Genomic DNA, 19,312 nt, shown 5'->3' on the forward strand with positions numbered 1-19,312 from the left:
CATTGAAATATCTTTGTAGTGCATGTTTAATTATTCTATCCTTCATGACAGTCCCAGTGAAGCATACAGTGCAAGGCAAGAACAATCCGTGAACGGAGCCCCAGATCCTTGCTAGCGTAGCTACACCGTGTCCTTTAATTATTAACAATATAGATTATTTAAATTAAGTTAGTTTTATCTGTATAATATAATAAACATATTTTCTGCTTTTACTCTTAAAAATGATATCATCATCATATGTAAATACGCGCTTTATAAAGTGCCTCAGGTTGTGCAACATTATAACTGTAGTGCAAGTTTACAGTGAGGTGATTGTACTTATAAGTACAAACAGTTCTACCAGTTGATGGACTAATTGAGTGCGTTTAGAGCTCTTGGGATTAAACTCTTTCTGAACCGCGAGGTCCATACAGGAAAGGTTTGAAGCGTTTGCCATGTGAGAAACAGTTCAGATAGGAAGCATGGCTGAGGCAGCAGGTGCTTGATGCTGTATACCGATAATTCTCTTTCCGATCAGCTGCTGCAAGTGGTGCAGTGAGAGTAATATGGAAAAAGATGATCTGCTGTGGCAACCCCTAACGGGAACAGCTGAAAGAAGAAGAAGAAGGTGCAATGAGAGTAACAACGTTAAAGCAGTTATGGTATTTGGAATAGTTTGACCATTCTGTGGACCATTATATTGTTACAGGTTAATTACAATCAGATGCATTAAACTAATAAACAACATGCGGTTAATTTCAGTGTATTTATAAAGCCGCGTCAGGGACATAGACCTGAAAAAGAAAGATAAACCACACACGCTGGGTGCCACCAGTCTGCAAAACCGAGCGGAGAACTTGTGTACGACAGAGTATGAGGTACCGTGGAAATGTGCATGGCTTTACGCCAAGTTTAGGTTTTATACATCACGATTTGAATGTCGAAACGTTCTTATGCAACATTTCTGTACGTACGCACCGTTTATACATGAGTGCCCTGGTACTGTTATTGGCATCTCAGATCACAAGCTGATTGAATTTAGTTTTACTTATCCCCTCCCTAAAATAAATCTAAAATAACCTATCGTAATATCAAGAATATTCTATATGTCTGTTGTTGCTTCCTGTCTCTATGATGTTTCTGGGTTGTCTTGCCCTATGCAGATGTTGTCTCTATATAATTCCACATTGTCACAAATTTTGCATCATTATGCACCTATTAAATGGAAAGTCACTGGAAGAAGACTGGTTGGGCTGTTCACACCCTGGCTTACACAGCACACCTGAAGGAATACAGAAACACCTTATCGGCTGCATGTTCAAGGTACTATTCCACCCTTATTGACTTTGGTACTTGTCGCCCTATATCTCTTTTTAATAAAATTAGCAGACTTTGTCAACCTGCTATAAAAAAATCTGTATGCCTCTGTTCAGCACTGTAATCTGTTTCTCGACTATTTTCTGTCAAAAATTACGACCATATATCAGTTTCTCTACTAACCATTCCTCATCTCTGTCAACCGTTTATACTTCTAAATCTACAGTTTGTTTATCTAAATTTAACCCCACTACACCAACTTATATTGCTGAAGTAATATCTAAATTAAATCAAACTACCTGCCACCTAGATCCTGCTCCTATTTTACTGATTAAGGCTTGCACTGACAAACTTCCTGCCCCCATTTCTCACTTTATCAACTGTAGTTTCTGCACTTTTGTTGTTCCAAGTGATTTAAAAACTGCTGCTGTAATCTGTTTTAAAAAAACCTGGCTCAGATCCGTTATAACTAAAATGTTATCATCCAATTTCTAATCTTCCATTTATGGCTAAGATCTTAGAAAAGGTTGTTGCTGTTCAACTCAATGATTATTTAAATTTGCATAACATGCTTGAGCCTTTCCAATCGGGAATCAGAGTCCTACATAGCACTGAAACTGCTTTAATCAAGGTAACCAATGACGTTCTTATAACTGTAGATTCTGGGATGGCCGCTATTCTAGTTCTTCTTGAGTTAAACGCAGCATTTGATACAGTTAACCATAACATTTTACTATCCCAACTTTCAGCTATTGGTATCTCTGGTGCTGCTGTTTCTTGATTTACATCATACCTCAGTGATCACCAGTATTATGTCTTCATTAGGGAATACAAATCTTCCACTACTTCACTCACACAAGGTATCCCTCAAAGTTTAGTTCTAGGTCCAATGCTCTATAACATCTATATGCTTCCATTAGGTGAGATTATTTGTCAGTATGGTTTAAGCTTCCACTGCTATGCTGATGACTCACACCTTTATATAAGTGTTGATGCAATCTTCACCTGTTACGCTGATTGATTGATTGATTGATGAAATCAATCATTGGATGACAGATACTTTTTTACAACTTAATCCTGATAAAACAGAAATCTTATTAGTTGGTACCAAATCTTTCCTATCTACCCTTCATGGCCTAAAAATTGATGTTGATGGCATTCTGGTTGAACCGTCAGCATTAGTACGTAATATGGGTGGCATCTTTGATCAACTTCTTACTTTTCAATCACACATTAGCTCAATAGTACAGACAGCTTTTTTTCATCTTCGCAACATTGGCCATCTGCATTCTTTCCTCAGTGTGAAAGAAACTGAAAAACTCATTCATGCTTTCATCACTACCCATCTGGACTATTGCAATGCTTTGTTTTATAGCCTCCCGACTAAATACTGTATATCAATAGATTACAGTATGTTCAGAATTATGCTGCTCATTTACTTACACACACTAAAAATCTGCTCACATCACTCCTGTCCTGTATGATTTGCATTGGTTACCAGTTTCTTCAAGAATCAAATATGAAATTATTCTTCTCACCTTTAAAGCCCTTCATGGGTTAGCCTCTCATTATCTGTCTGAGCAGCTGCTTCCTTACACTCCTGCCCATGCATTACGATCATCGGACGCTAACTTACTCACTGTACCTAAATACAGGTTAGTAACTATGGGTGGCAGAGCTTTCAGTGTGATAGCCCCTAAAATTTGGAATGCTCTTACTCTCAGCCTTTGTGAGAAAAAATCTATTATTCATTTCAAACTCTTGTTAAAAATCTTTTCAATGGGTATTATTCTTTTTCTTGTATGTAATTTCTACTGTCTTGTTAATGTGTTTATTGAATTGTAAAGTTTCCTTGAGTGTATGAAAGGCACTGCATAAATAAAACATTATTATTATTATTATTATTATTATTATTATTAACCCAAAATAGGTTACATGTCATTTGCTTTTACATTTGAAGCACAGGCCGGTGAAGTGACTTGGTCATAGTCACATAGTGCCAATAAATTTTTATTTGAGCCCACAACATCAGGTTTTGTTGTGTGCATATTGTAATAGTAATGTGGTTCCTGCATACCCAGATTTGGACACATCAGTTTTGCTAAAGCCATGTGCATCACTAGTGATCTGCCAGAACAGTGGTATATTAATAGAGAATGTTTAGCAACTGCAGGTAGGACTGAGGAAAATACCAGTGGGTTCCACATTCCAATTCATCATGCACCTGACAAAGAAGGTTTAGTATTTCAGTCCAGGGGAGCTTAAATTTCTCTGATTACTGAGATGAAACAAATCGATTTAGGTCTGCCCACAGGAGAGCATTGAGACCCAGGACTTGACTTCTTGGACAGAACTGTCTCAAAAAGCATTTCTGGTTGAGTTGGCATGATTCTAATAGACAGATGCCATTGTTGTTCCTGCTACTAAATGGCGATTTGCCTTCCAACTTTGAAGGAAGTGACTGATAGCGAATTTGACTAGTTAACTCGTATACAGATTATGTTTAGGTGTTAAAGCTACAAAGAGTCATTTTGCACTAATTTACAGCCTACCCACCCATCCATTTTTTAAACATTATAATTTTATATTTATGTTGCAACATCAACGTATTGTTATTAATATTGTTGTGATATTTGTCCAAATAAGAGTGCCAGTGTTGTTTTTTGTGATCTATTTAAGGCGAACTTGCAGGCAAAAGCCCAAATAAAGAACAACACTAAAAGTAACAAATGGGGTATTCATTTACAAGCAAGATTAAATACTACTTTAGCTACGAATGGTTTCAATAAATACTCTCTAATTTACCAATGATCGTAAGTATGAGATAACGAGGTACATAGTGTTTAGAAGCTTGTGGGAAATGCACCCAAGGGTGATAGAATAATATTCTGTTTAGGACAGAATCTTGAATTGTACTCATGCCACACACACTGTAGGCCCAAAAGGATGCTCTTTAATGGACACATTTTTTAAGTAATGAATTCTTTCTTTATTCTTAAACCTTTCTTTCATAAATAATCCTGACACTTTACAACAGCATTTAGCATTTTGTTCAGCATTAACATATTAGCTCAAACGCAGTGCACAGTAAAATAAAACTACAGTATTCAGATATTAAGGCCTCGTTCAGCAGGCAACTAAGTGACAGACTGACAAATAAGAAAATTTAAAGATTTAAGGAAAAGTTGTATACTGCAGTCAGTTTTGCATATTGCTGCATTATGCAAGATGAAACAGCTTTTAATTCACTTGGGTCAAATGATCCAGTTAAGGGATTTGCTGCAAATATACAATGATTGCATTCTGTTTACCACAGAAGTCTCGAGAGAGAGCATTTTCACTATAAAAAAATGATTTACTGCTGGATAACCAGCACCTGTCTGTGTGATGTGTAGCTATGAAGTCAATCATATGTATTCTTGTTCTCCAGAGTTTTGTAGTTTCAAAACCTTCTGAGCTAATGTGCAGAATTCAGCAAATATTTCAACTAAATGGGTTATACCAAAGTGGAGACATCATTTTAGGAGGCATTTTTGCATTGAATTACAAAACAACAGCACCAGACCTGTCTTTTACACATGATCCAGGACAATGGAAATGTGATGGGTGAGTAAATGTTACTAACGTTATTACCCCTTCTGTATTGAATGGATTCTGTAAAGATTTTTACCTAGTGTATGAATGGAATTTTTTTAATATTAAAGCAGGAGTGGTATACATTATTCTCTTCACGTACATACTTTCTACAGGATGCAGTTTAACCCCTTTTATTTAACAAAGACAATAATCATGTTAATTTTAAGTAAACTTTTAATAACATCTCTTGCTAATGTAAAATGTATTTTATGACAGCTTTGAAGTTTCAGAATATCAGAGGGTTCAAACAATGATTTTTGCAATTCAGGAAATAAACAATGATCAACGCATTCTTCCTAACATAACCCTTGGCTACAGGATTTTTGACAGTTGTGTTAATCTTCCAATAGCCCTAAGAGCTGCAGTCACCCTGTTAAGTGGACGTGATGGTGTTCTATTTAATGATGATTGCAAAGGGCTTCCACCTCTTCTTGCCATTGTGGGCAATCCTTTATCCTCACATTCAATTGCCATGTCAAGGATCATGAGTCTTTTTCGCATTCCTATGGTAAGGAAAAACTGTTTAAGAAACATTTGATCAAATAGCTCTACTATGTCAAGGAGCATTATTTTATAGAATTTCAGTGTTTTAGCTTTTAAATCCTGATGCTGTGAATTCTCATTAATTTATCCACTCATTCATTGATTTCTTCTTTGTTGCTGCCCTTGTTTTATTTTTTTCTTAATAAAAGCACATATTCTGGTAATGTTCCAATATATGAGATTATTTTCTTCTGATTATTTTTTGAAAACTACACTAATCAGCAAAACATATTTGCCTTTTTTATACTTTTGTAAAATGCTGCATTTATAATTCAGTACAAAATTAACACCAAAAGTTATTTCATTTGATAATGCAAAAATTAGTATTTTTACTTATCTCCTACCTACCAGGTCAGTCATTATGCAACATGCTCCTGCTTAAGTGATAAACAAGAATATCCATCATTCCTGAGGACAATACCAAGTGATGCGTTTCAAGTGAAAGCTATTATTCATATCATTAAACATTTTGGCTGGCTGTGGGTAGGTGTAATAGCAAGTGATGATGATTATGGACAAAATGCTGTCAAGAGCTTTACTGAAGAGGTTAACAAAATTGGCTGCATTTCTTTTAGTGAATCAATATCAGCTGTTCCTTCTAAAAACAGAATTTTTCAAATAGTAAATATTATCGAGAAATCTACTGCTAAGGTCATTGTTGCTTTTTCTGGGGAAGGAAAATTAAGTAATTTATTTCAAGAAATTGTTCTCCAAAATATTACTGGCAGGCAGTGGATTGCAAGTGAAGCTTGGAGTACCTCTAATTTATTGTCCAGTAAAAAAAACTTTGATTGTTTTGGGGGAACAATTGGTATAGCTATTCGCAGAGGAGACATTCCTGGATTACAAAATTTCCTTCTTCAAGTGCAACCAGATCACAATCCCCAGAATAACCTGGCAATAGAATTTTGGGAAACCTTATTTAATTGCAAATTTCCAGAAACAATAAAAAAACAGAATTTTTCTGTTTTACCTGCCATTAGAGTATGCACAGGATCTGAAGATATTAAACTTGCTAAAACAGCATATAGTGATGTAACAAAATTGAGGTCATCATACAACGTTTACAAAGCAGTTTACGCCATTGCACATGCCCTGCATAACTTAATTTTCTGTGAAAGTGGAAAAGGGCCATTTATAAACAATACTTGTGCTAACATAACACTTTTACAGCCTTGGCAAGTAAGCATGTTCTCATATGCAAAATTATTATAAAAATGTAAAATTTCTGATTAATAGATATTTGTATAATATATATATGACTCTTTTTCCAGTGATCATAATCTAGTTGAGCTCTAAAGTTGTTTATCAGTAGACACCTTTTGTAGTTGCCTTTTTAGTTTTAAAAACTGTCCTCAGAAAAAAGTTCACTGTCATTTAATGAAATATATATTACACATTTTCTCTTCTTAAAGCTTTTGCATTATCTGAAGAACGTGAATTTCACAAACAAGTTGGGAGAAAGAGTGGCTTTTAATGAAAATGGGGATGCTGTTGGAATCTATGACATTGTCAACTGGCAAAAATCAGATGACGGAGGTGTGACAATCAAAAGCATTGGCTTTTTTGATGAATCAGCAGCAGCTGGAGAAGAAGTTAAAATTAATGAAGATGAAATCTTTTGGAATTTTAAATCAGGAGCTGTAAGGAAAATATTTTAAATATAATTATATCAAAATGTTTACATTTATAAAATAAGTAGAGAATGACCCTTCCTAAAGGAAACATGTTTTGGTTTTGGACGGCTAGTACCCTTTTCTATTATCGTGTCGCAAATCGGGTTTTAACATTAGGCACCCAAAGGGGACATTAACATTAGGGACCTATAGGCAACTATGCTCCACTTCCACTAACTTTAAGGTTAGTATTTGTGGTTGGGATAGGTCCAGTCTAATAATTTAGTCTCCAAAAATTAAGCAACCAGGGCGCTTCCCCCACGAAGCCCCACAGTAGAATGGGTAGGAACTGCCGACTGTGTCGTCCATTTAGTACACAAGTAGCCATGTTTTATTCATTTAGGGTTAGTATGGAAGTTCCAGGACTATGTTTCCTTTAAAATTCTAATACAAAATGTAAGCCTCATGAAAAGCAGATGCCTAATTCCAATTTATAGACGGAGAAAAACAGCATTTGTATTTATACATTCTGAAAATCACTAGTATAAAAAACAATTTATATTGTAAAATGAACAGTTATAAAAATATTTGTAATAGTGCAAAACCAAAAAATCTTCATTACTGTCCACTATAAATTGCAATGCAAAAACTAAGCAATTTCTGCATCTCTAATACATTCTATGCTTTAGCTTTTTATAAAATTTTCACTTTAAGATTTTTGATACAGAATTTAGCATGAAAGATGCTATATCATTTAAACACATTTTTTTCAGAAACAAGAACACAGATTACTTGATGAGTAAATACATTGTACATAGAAAATGGGCATTTTAGCAAATGGTTGATTGCTCTATCTTCAAAATTAAAAAATTTATATTACCTCATGTTTTTTTTCTATAATTGTGAGTCTCTAAATAATGTCTCCTTTTTACTGCAATTGTTTCTTTTTTTCATTTAAATGATTTAGCTGTCTCTAATCATGAAATTCCCAAGCCCTCTTAATTCAATTCATAGTTCCAAGGGCACAGAGCTGTACCAGCAGCAGGACACAAGTCAGGGACCAACCCTACACGGGGTGCTAGACCATTGCAAGTAATCAACATTGCACTGGACTCCAGTCCACCACTGTCTGCACATTACAGACTAACATCTTCACCATATGGTTTCCTTCATTTGGGTTTCATCTACAGATTTTTTTTTGTTGCTGAGAAATGTGGAAATAAAATATTATTAGAATACTTGGATCAGACTTCTAGATAAAATTGCACTTCTTACGTTTTGAAATATTGTAAACATTTTTAGGCTCCTATATCCATCTGCAGTAAAAGCTGTATGCCCGGGACAAGGAAAGCCACGAGGAAGGGAGAGCCAATCTGTTGTTTTGATTGTGTGCCATGTGCAGATGGGGAAATCAGCAGTCATATTGGTAGGTGCTTTAAACTGACTGAAATGTGTCTAACATCTTAAAGTGTAAGTATACATTGATGTATGCTGTGGAATATGAAGAGATAACTGTTTTTTTTCTTTTACACTAACGGCACCATTCTTTTCTCAACTTCTTTCAAAAGAGCTTGGTGTCTGGGAAAAGTGTGTTGCATTGGACTCCTAGATTTCAGTTGGTGTATGATGGTATTAAATGGTGGATGAGAAAGCATTCTTCAACAAAGCCTGTTTACAGTATGGTGACACCTTGTCATGTTATCAAAAATCCACCTAATAATACTTTGCAATAGACAAATACAGAAGAATTGTTCATTTATCCAAGGCATTTGATGTTTATTATATGTTGCATGCCACATTAAATAAATTTATTCATATAGGATACAAAATGACCAGCACACTTGTTCATAAATAAGCATAAAGTATTATTTTTGGCTTTTAATATCTTTTACTCCTACTTATAAAGGCAATTGTCATGCACTTTTTTTTTTACAGATTCTGTTGAATGTGTCAAGTGTCCTCAAGACTTTTGGTCCAACCATGAAAGAAACCAATGTATAATGAAAGAAACTGAGTTTTTGTCATACATAGATGCAATGGGAATTACCTTAGTAATAATAGCATCATTTGGGGCATGCCTTTCAGTCATGGCATTAGCAGTGTTTGTTTATCACAGAAACACCCCAGTTGTTAAAGCCAACAATTCTGAGCTGAGTTTCATTTTGCTAGTATCCCTTACTTTATGTTTCCTTTGCTCATTGTGTTTCATTGGGCAGCCATCTTATGCAACATGCATGCTCAGACACCTAGTGTTTGGTGTTAGCTTTGCGCTATGCATTTCTTGCATTCTTGTGAAAACCATTGTGGTAATAATGGCATTTAAAGCCAGACAGCCCACTAATAACATGATGAAATGGTTTGGTGTTTCCCATCAAAGAGGCACTGTTGTGCTTTTCACCTTGATTCAGTCTATAATATGTATTTTATGGTTGTCCACAGCTCCACCAAATCCAACTAAAAACACAAAAGTTCAAAATGAAAAAATCATATTAGAGTGTGACGTTGGATCAGTAATTGGATTTAGCTCTCTTCTTGGTTATATTGGACTATTGGCTTCCATTTGCTTTGTGTTGGCTTTTCTTGCTAGAAAACTGCCAGACACATTTAATGAAGCCAAATTCATCACATTCAGCATGCTCATCTTCTGTGCAGTTTGGATAACTTTTGTCCCTGCCTATGTCAGCTCTCCTGGAAAACACACAGTGGCTGTAGAAGTGTTTGCCATCTTAGCATCTAGTTTTGGCCTTCTTATTGCAATATTTGCTCCAAAATTTTACATTATTATATTTAAGCCTGAGAAGAATACCAAAAAAGCCCTCATGAAAAGATAACATTTTCCAGTATAGTTTTAGCAGCTTATAAAAATCAACTTTCCAAAAGTGAACATCATTATAATGTAATTAGGATGAAAAAGGGTTTACTACTATTTAAATAAAAAAATTTGTTTTAAACAATTATTTCAAATGAATTGACATGAGTTATTTTTTTCTTGGGAAAACAGAGACTTCTTTTTTTTTATTTTTTTATTTATTTATTTATTAATTTTATTACAATCAATACATAGCAATCAAGTTTTTACAAAAAAAAATTATGCTAAGAGCAGATCGATCCCCACCCTTGAGAGAGAGAGCAAGCCAAACGGTGTAAAATTTAAGGCTTTTAAAAATACCTAAATCAACAAATTCTCTGTGCTTTATAAAATCATTTCAAAATATTACTGATTAGATCCTGCCATGTTTTGAAAAAGTCTGCACAGATCCTCTAACTGAGTATTTGATTTTTTCCAATTTTAAATAATATAACACATCAGTTTCCCACTGACTTAAAGAGGAGAGTTTGGGTTCTTCCAGTTTATCAGAATAAGTCTGCGTGCCAACAGTGTAGTGAATGCAATCACAATTTGTTTGTCTTTCTCCACTTTAAGACCCTCTGGAAGAACCCCAAACACAGCTGTTAATGGGTTAGGAGGGATTGGGAGTCCAAGGCTGTCTGAGAGGTAATTAAAATTTTTGTCCAGAATAATGTTAATTTGGAGCAGGCCCAGAACATGTGACCTAGTGAGGCTGGGACTTGGTTGCAACGCTCGTGAGGTTGACAGAGACTTCTTAATGTCAATAATGTCCATCTACCTGTCCTCTGATGCAGATGATCACAGAACTGACTTACACACAATTACAAAGTCAATATAACTAGCCTTATCGCCAAGACACCAAAAAACCTAATAAGTACACATTTCAAATGTGGTTGGGATAGGGTACTTAGGGAAAACCCACATGTATGTGTTGAAGAATATGCAAAGTCCACATTACACATTGACTAGGGCACCACAGTAAAGCTGAAGAAAAAATAAATAAATACATAATATTAATAATAATCCACTGTACAGAAATAGCGGTTGGATGGCATGTGAGCTTTGTGTTAGATTTTTTCTTTCTTTAAAGTATGAACTGCAGTTTCTTTCAGATTTCAAAGATATGATTAAATTAACTGATGGCTTTTTTATTAATTGTAATATATTAACGCTATACGTGTATTACAGTTCGGTGCATCAACATCATGCAACAACCATATTGAATTACCCCTTCCCCCATAAACAGGAGAAAAGGAGGTAAAGTGGAAAAGAGAATGTTTAAAAGGTAGTAGTAAAAAATTTTTGTGGTTAAAGAGCTTATGGCAGTTTAGCTTGTTTAATGATTGCTGTGAAGGGTGTTTAGTTTGCTTGTTTTTAGATAAAACTAAATTTACATTCCATATTCCAAAGATGGATGGCACAGTGGCATAGTGGTAGCGCTACTGCCTCGCAGTAAGGAGAACTGGGTTTGTTTCCCAGGTCCTCCCTGCGTGGGTTTCCCCCGGGTGCTCCGATTTCCTCCAACAGTCCAAAGACATGCATCTTAGGTGTATTAGCGGTTGTAAATTGTCCCTAGTGTGTGCTTGGTGTGTGTGTACCCTGCGGTGGGCTGGTGCCCAGCCCAGGGTTTGTTCCTGCCGTGTGCCCTGTGTTGGCTTAGATTGGCTCCAGTAGACCTCTCATGACCCTGTGTTAGGATTCAGTGGGTTGGGAAAATGGTGTGGTGTGGTATGGTATTCCAAAGACTTGAAATTAGGCGTGCCATGTCTAAAATCATCTTAACACTGAGAAGATCATAAACTCCACCTTAGCATTGTTATTTCACAAGTGTTTCTCAAAACCTATCATTAATAAAGTACAAAAGTAAATCCTTTGTAAACTATGTGATCCCTGACTCACTAGTCAATTGGTATGTGCTTGTTAAAGCAGCTAAATCTCATATCAACAATACCCATAGACAGTGTTTGTCTGGCAAAGCACCTTAAATGCACTTCATGACAATTCCCTGAAAGTTTTAAATACTAAGATTCATACTTAAGTATATGATATATGTCATTTCCATGATGAAATGCAGTAATGCACTTGTAGAATCATACTCTAGAAACTGTTAAGTTCATTTAAATGATTGTGATTATTATTAATTAAGTATTTAGAAATGTATAATATATTTAAAATCTTGAAGCTGTATTATAAAATTGTAGCTAGCTTTACTTTGACAAAAAGCAATTTCTGCATTATAATTGGCTATGCAGAGGAGAGGGAAGAAACAAAAAGGTGGGACACAAATTGGAAATTAGAAGGGAAAACAAATATTGGGGGTTAGTATATTTGGGGAAGAATAGTATGTCTGCAATGAAGAAAAATTATTCAGAAGAATACCCGTTGTGTTTTCTGTCTTTGTCTACAACCACCAGAAAGCACCAAACCCCTAAATTAAAACAATGGGTTGTAACTTACACCCATTCATATTCCTAGCCTCTTTGAGTTCACTTACACTTGATGTAAAGATTCTCAGCCTTGAATATACATGTGCCTTTTATTGATTTTGTAGCAGCCTGGAACTACCAATTTTGCGGTCTTCTAGCCAGTACAGCAGTGTGTCAGAAGATAAATGGCATAAAAGAAGATGGGCTAGAGGTTGGAAACATCAACATTTCTGATCTGTGTGTAGAGATTGTAAGCCAGGCTTGGCAGGACATAATCACTACTATTTTTATTTAATTATACAAAATTATATATATATATATATATATATATATATATATATATATATACAGTGGAACCTCGGTTTACGAGTAACTTGGTTTACAAGTGTTTTGCAAGACGAGGAAAAATGTTTAATAAATTTTGACTTGATAAACGAGCGATGTCTTGCAATACGAGTAGTATGGATACAATTTGTCTGCTGAGCGTCATGTGATTACAACTGAGCTGATGGTTCTTCTCTCTCTCTCCCTATCTCGCTCACCCAGCCCGACTCTCTCTCTCCTTATCTCGCTCGCCCAGCGCGTCTCTCTCTCTCTCTTTCTCCTTATCTCGCTCACCCAGCCCGTCTCTCTCTCTCTCTCCTTATCTCACTCGCCCAGCACGTCTCTCTCTCTCTCTCCTTATCTCGCTCGCCCGTCTCTCTCTCTCTCTCTCTCTCTCTCTGGCAATCGTCTCCTATTCTCCGTCTGAGTCTGTGTGCCTCACTCATATAGTCAACATCCATACGAGCATATACTGTTTACTACAGCATTGTGACTGTGTGTGTTTGCGCTGTGAAGTGTGAGTCCCCATCTTGCTCCCCAAAACACGAAGCTGAGTCTCAGTACTTTAACACCAGCTTTATTCAGCTTGAAACAGCAACAGCGCTGTTATTTATTGTAGCGGGATCTTTATAATGTTCCTTGTATGACCCATTGACGACAGGCGCTTATAGCATGTCTGCGATCTTTTTGGATGCGCTTATACGGCGAACTACTAAAGCGCTGGGAGACTGCGATTGCTTAGGGACGCTCTTCCGTGTGTTGTCCCGCTGGGTGGAATCCCACATGAGTTTAGAAACTCACACCAGCCATGATTCTTTTTAAGTGCAGGTTAATTTGTATTATGTATTTTACTTTATATTTTTTATTAATCATTTTTATATGAATAGTTTTGGGTTGTGGAACAAATCATCTGAGTTTCCATTATTTCTTATAGGGAAATTTGATTTGATATACGAGTGCTTTGGATTGCGAGCACGTTTCCAGAACGAATTATGCTCGCAAACCGAGGTTCCACTTGTATATCTATTCATATACTAGCAAAATACGCGCGCTTCACAGCGGAGAAGTAGTGTGTTAAAGAAGTAATGAAAAAGAAAAGGAAACATTTTAATAATAACGTAACATGATTGACATGAGTGTTGCTGGCATATATATATATATACAGGTATATATATATACACACATACGCACATATAAACATATATATACACATCATATATATATATATACATACATATATACATATATATATACACTGTAAAAGACTCAATACTAGGCAGCAAAAAGGTTTGGGGTTTTCCGGCCCCGTATATTGTCGACAATTCAAAAGTAATTCAGGTCAAACTGTGAAAACAAAAACACGTTCATCTGCACAACGCCATACTAGGCGTCGGCGGCCATTTTATAAAGGAGGAGCCGGAAGTGGAGGAATGCTGGGAAGGAGGCGTGAGGGATGATGGGACTGCTGACGTCAGGGAAGATGGTGGTGGAAGGGCGGAAGTGGACGTACAGCAGGAAAGTTCCTTATGGCGGAGTGTCTTTAGTTCTGGAAAACAAAGGAGAAAGGTTAGTACCCGCCACTCCCTGCCGCTTAACGCCTTTCGATGTGGTTTAAGGTCCATCCGCTGCCTCCTACTCGTGCATGCGTGACAACACATATACAAATATAGACATATATATATATATACATATATACACATATAGATATATATATATATATATATATATATATATATATATATATACACATACATACATATATATATATATATATACATTGTGGAGGACCGCCGGATTCTCATGGCCTGATTGCCCTGACCCGGAAGTAATAAGGAACTGTGGACTGTTGGGACAGGAACACCTCCGGGTCAGGGGCTATAACTGAGCTGAGCTGGGAGGTAGAGGAGCAAGTGTCTGGGCGAGGAGGAGAGTTTATGGTGATTTATTGTGAGTTTATGAGTAGTGTGGAAGGTGCTTGGTGCACTGTGAAAAATAATATAGAGTCCTGGACTTTTATCCCGTGTCTGGAGTTGTACCTGAGGGTTCAAGGGAGCACTAGCGCCCCCTACTGCCACAACATATACATATATACATTTACATATATATATATACATATATATACACATATATATATACACACACACATATACACACACACATATATATACATATACCGTACATATATACTGTATATACACATATATATACAAATCTACATATATATATTAGGGGTGGGACTAGATTAAAAAAATTAATCTAATTAATTAGAAGCTGTGTAATAATTAATCTTGATTAATCGTATATAATCACACATGAAAATTTGCCCCAAATCGCAAATGTTTTTTTTTAATTTAAAAGGGTTTTAGTGGGCAACAGAATCAAATAATAGACATGGACATGAATGTTGTAAACTCAAGCTCTTTTAATTTCTGAAAAAAAATGCTTTTAAACTGCATTTCAATTCAAAACAGAAACAAAAATATCATCCCTGGCTAAAATTGGGCAGACTTAAAAATAAAGTGGTATTTTAAGTACTTTAAGTACATTTTCAGAATGGTATTGTCTTTAAATAATAATAACCAAAATTTCAACATAAAGTGCAGTTTTTCTTCTTAAAAAAATAAGGCAGAAACATAAAAGGTAATTTGACCAGCTTCATCTTTAAACTCTGAGTAACCTTAGCCAAAATTATTTTGTACATTAGGCTAAAACAGTGTGATCATTAAACATTTTGTAATTAGATGTAATTAGAATTACTAACGGTCACGGAAGTCCAATGATCCCCAGTAAGAGCCACAAAGTCTGCTTTCTGTAATGCATCTAATTTTGCTTGCTTTTCAGTGTGCAGAAAACCATGCTTTTATCAAGGCTTCCATCGGGTAGTCTTTTGAAATGAAATTTTCCCCCGATCAGTCTTAGGAACGCACTTTATTCCGACTGTAACATTTTTTTAGCTCTGATGCGTGCATCAATGTAATTGATGTACAGGGCCGCTGCTGACCAAATGGGTGCCCTAAGCAGAAATTTACTTTTACTTTATACTATATATATATATATATATATATATATATATATATATATATATATATATATATAATTTTACTCAAATAAAAGTAAATACTCAAATAAAATAAATTGTATAATTTATAAATTACAATTGTAGCTCTACAGCAAAAAATACAAACTAAAATTACACTTTAACTAAAACATTTATAATAAATAAAATAAACAATAATAAACTGAAATAAAATCAACACTGTCATCTGCTGGAGCTTTCCAAAGTTCAAAATTTACAAAGGCACACTTCTGCTTTTTCTTGAGGCAAAGTCGTAAATGAGCTCTTCATATGATAAAGCCTTTGCTAATTCAGAGTTGATGCTGACAATTGCCAGACCGCTCATGCGCTCTTGTGCCATACATGAGCGCAAGTACATTTTGATGAGCTTCATTTTAGAAAAACTTCGCTCAGCAGAGGCAACAGGTACAGGGAGCGTCACTGCTATGCGCTTAGCAATCCAGAGATTTGGTTACATGCACGGGCTTCATCTTGGGCTTTTTTTTTTCTTTTGTTTCTCAGCGCCGGACTGTTGATGTCTCTTTCCATGAGCAGGCATATTGTTCAATTATTATCATTTTTGGCCAAATAGGCAGCCGTAACAGAGGTTAGGGCGCGTGTCATCACGTGTGCTTAGCCTACTCTGCGTTCACCGTAAAATGCAATATATACGTTTATATTTTTATTTGCATATGTATATTATTAATATTTATTTATTATTATAATATATAAAAACGATTTTTTTTGAGCAGCTGGGATGGTGCCCCCCTAGAAGTTGGTTACCTACGCAGACTGCGTACTCTGCGTATAGGGAGCGGCGGGACTGTCGATGTACCAGGAAATCATGCATTGACAAAAGTTCCCCTTGCTTGAATTGAAAGTGTGATTAAATGCGTTATTTTTTTTAACGCATTATGGAGTACATGCATCGAAGCTTCTCAGCTGTGCTTGTGCTAAGAAAAGGGAACATTTTAAAAATAACGTAACATGATTGTCAATATACTGTACAGTAATTGTTTTGTGAGTGTTGCTGTCATCAAGGATTTGATCATCATTATTTCTTGCAATCAGGTTCGTATTTGGAGGATGTGTTTATTTAATGTTAGCTAAGACCCGGCACTTAAAAGTTTCTTGCTACAGCAATTTTAACTCCGTTACAAAGTGATCAAAAGTCTCGTTTATACCTCGTGTCTTCTCAGTAAACTTGTATGTCGCGAATACCGTCATTCGTCGTAGGCATGACAAACGGCAGCGGGAGTGTGTCTATAAACTTAATGTAAACTTACGGTTCACGCCGTGCTTTGTTTCCGCAGTAGCTGCACTTATGAATATGCATTGGCCTCGCTCACTGAGTGCAAGGGAAAAAAATAAAATGTAGTCTATAAGTTATTAAAAGTAAAACATTAACGTTTTGTTCAGTTTCTTGCTACAGCAAATTTAACTCTGTTACAAAGTGATCCAAAGTTTCGTTTATACCTCGTGTCTTCTCAGTAAACTTGTATGTCGCGAATACCGTCATTCGTCGTAGGCATGACAAACGGCAGCGGGAGTGTATCTATAAACTTAATGTAAACTTACGGTTCATGCCGTGCTTTGTTTCCGCAGTAGCTGCACTTATGAATATGCATTGGCCTCGCTCACTGAGTGCAAGGGAAAAAAATAAAATGTAGTCTATAAGTTATTAAAAGTAAAACATTAACGTTTTGTTCAGGTTCTTGCTACAGCAATTTTAACTCCGTTACAAAGTGATCCAAAGTCTCGTTTATACCTCGTGGCTTCTCAGTAAACTTGTATCTCGCAAATACCGTCATGACAAACGGCAGCGGGAGTGTGTCTATAAACTTAATATAAACTTACGGTTCACGCCGTGCTTTGTTTCCGCAGTAGCTGTACTTATGAATATGCTTGTATTTATGAATACGCTTGTATGCATCACTTGCTTCATAATCTTTTTCTGCCTTCTCAATTGCGAAATGGCTCTTTTAGTTCAGCGCTGTTTGGAGGTCTTCCTTGTTCTCTACGTACTTATGTAGGAGGCAAGATGATGTCACACGAAACTCCGCCCCCTACGGCCATCCAGCTCAACTCCATTAAATTATATGGAGAAAAATAGCTTCCAGTTATGACCATTACGCGTAGAATTTCGAAATGAAACCTGCCCAACTTTTGTAAGTAAGCTGTAAGGAATGCGCCTGCCAAATCTCAGCCTTCTACCCATACGGGAACTTGGAGAATTAGTGATGAGTCAGTGAGTGAGTGAGTGAGTGAGTCAGCCAGTCAGTCAGTGAGGGCTTTGCCTTTTATTAGTATAGATATGTTCATCTTAGAACAACAGGTGTCAAACATTCTTCCTATTTATATTGTCTTATTTATTAAACTATGATGTCATGCTTACTTCATATTAGTTTTTGCAACTTTATTTCATCCCACTGAAGTACCAGAAACATCATGTCAATCATTTTTCAATTGATCTGAGATGTTTTTTTGTACACAGCATTATCTGAGGATTTCATAAAGTACTACTTTACAGTCACTCATGAAGAGATAGATTAAGTAATATTTAGGGAAATGCAAGAAGACATAGCTTAATCGTTATGTACATGTGTAACAAAGTTGCTCATTAATGTGTGAGATTCATTGTTTTCAGGAAATGCACTCCAGATGATTTGATATTTTAAATTGCCAAAAAGTGAATGTACTCACCCTTTGATAGATCGCTGTCCTTTTGCTTCAATGTAGCTTTCCAACTTTCTGCTTGCCTAAAGCTATCTTTAAAAGGCCTTTCTTAATTACTCCTTCCTGTTAAAGTCAAAACCTGAACTGGATTAAGAAAATTTGGTATTGGATTGATGGACAGATGGTAGTAGTGGAATACTGTCAGGAAATGAATCATACCACAAATGAACCTCTAACAAAAGTAATTATTCTTTTAAATTCTACAGTGCAAGTATTGTTCAAGAGTAAGAAGCACTAGTAATTGGACATTCATGACAATAACAATATGTAATCAGTCACAGACAGTCATTTAAGAAAATGCTGTCTTAGGATTTCTACACAGATCATAGAATACATTTTTTTGACTACAAGTTTTCCTTCTATCATTCTCAAGCCAATACAGTGGAACCTCAGTTCACGACCATAATTTGTTCCAAAACTCTGGTCGTAACCCAATTTGGTCGTGACCCGAAGTAATTTCCCCCATAGGATTGTATGTAAATAAGTTCCAGACCGTACAAACTGCATTGAAATATATTTTCTTTAGAGATTTTTAAGCACAAAAATAGTTAATTATACCATAGAATGCACAGTGTAATACTAAACTAAATTTAAAAACACTGAATAACACTGAGACAAACACCCAGGCTCCCCGCTCAGCTGCAGGGGAGCCTGCGCGCTCTTTCTCTCTCTCTCTTCAGCACGCGAGCCTGTGCTCGTGGTTTCTTTGCAGTTACTTTCATATCTTGTGGATAACAATGTATATGATGTATTTCAGTCAGGTTTTAAAAAAACATCATAGTACTGAATCAACTTTGCTGAAGGTGACAAATGATATTCTATTAACCTT

At 36.0% G+C, this 19,312-nt stretch overlaps 1 protein-coding gene across 1 annotated transcript; it reads left to right on the forward strand.

Annotated features, from left to right (window-relative positions):
- Window positions 1–1,188: 1,188 nt before the first annotated feature.
- On the forward strand, window positions 1,189–9,922 carry LOC120530155 (extracellular calcium-sensing receptor-like). Its single transcript, XM_039754407.1, has 7 exons — window positions 1,189–1,302; window positions 4,727–4,902; window positions 5,149–5,440; window positions 5,827–6,657; window positions 6,891–7,118; window positions 8,394–8,517; window positions 9,027–9,922. Exons 1-7 carry the CDS (start codon window positions 1,189–1,191, stop codon window positions 9,920–9,922), a joined length of 2,661 nt encoding a protein of 886 aa, XP_039610341.1.
- Window positions 9,923–19,312: the final 9,390 nt, after the last annotated feature.

This window comes from Polypterus senegalus, chromosome 1, assembly GCF_016835505.1.
Source record: "Polypterus senegalus isolate Bchr_013 chromosome 1, ASM1683550v1, whole genome shotgun sequence".
NCBI classification, from domain to species: domain Eukaryota; kingdom Metazoa; phylum Chordata; class Cladistia; order Polypteriformes; family Polypteridae; genus Polypterus; species Polypterus senegalus.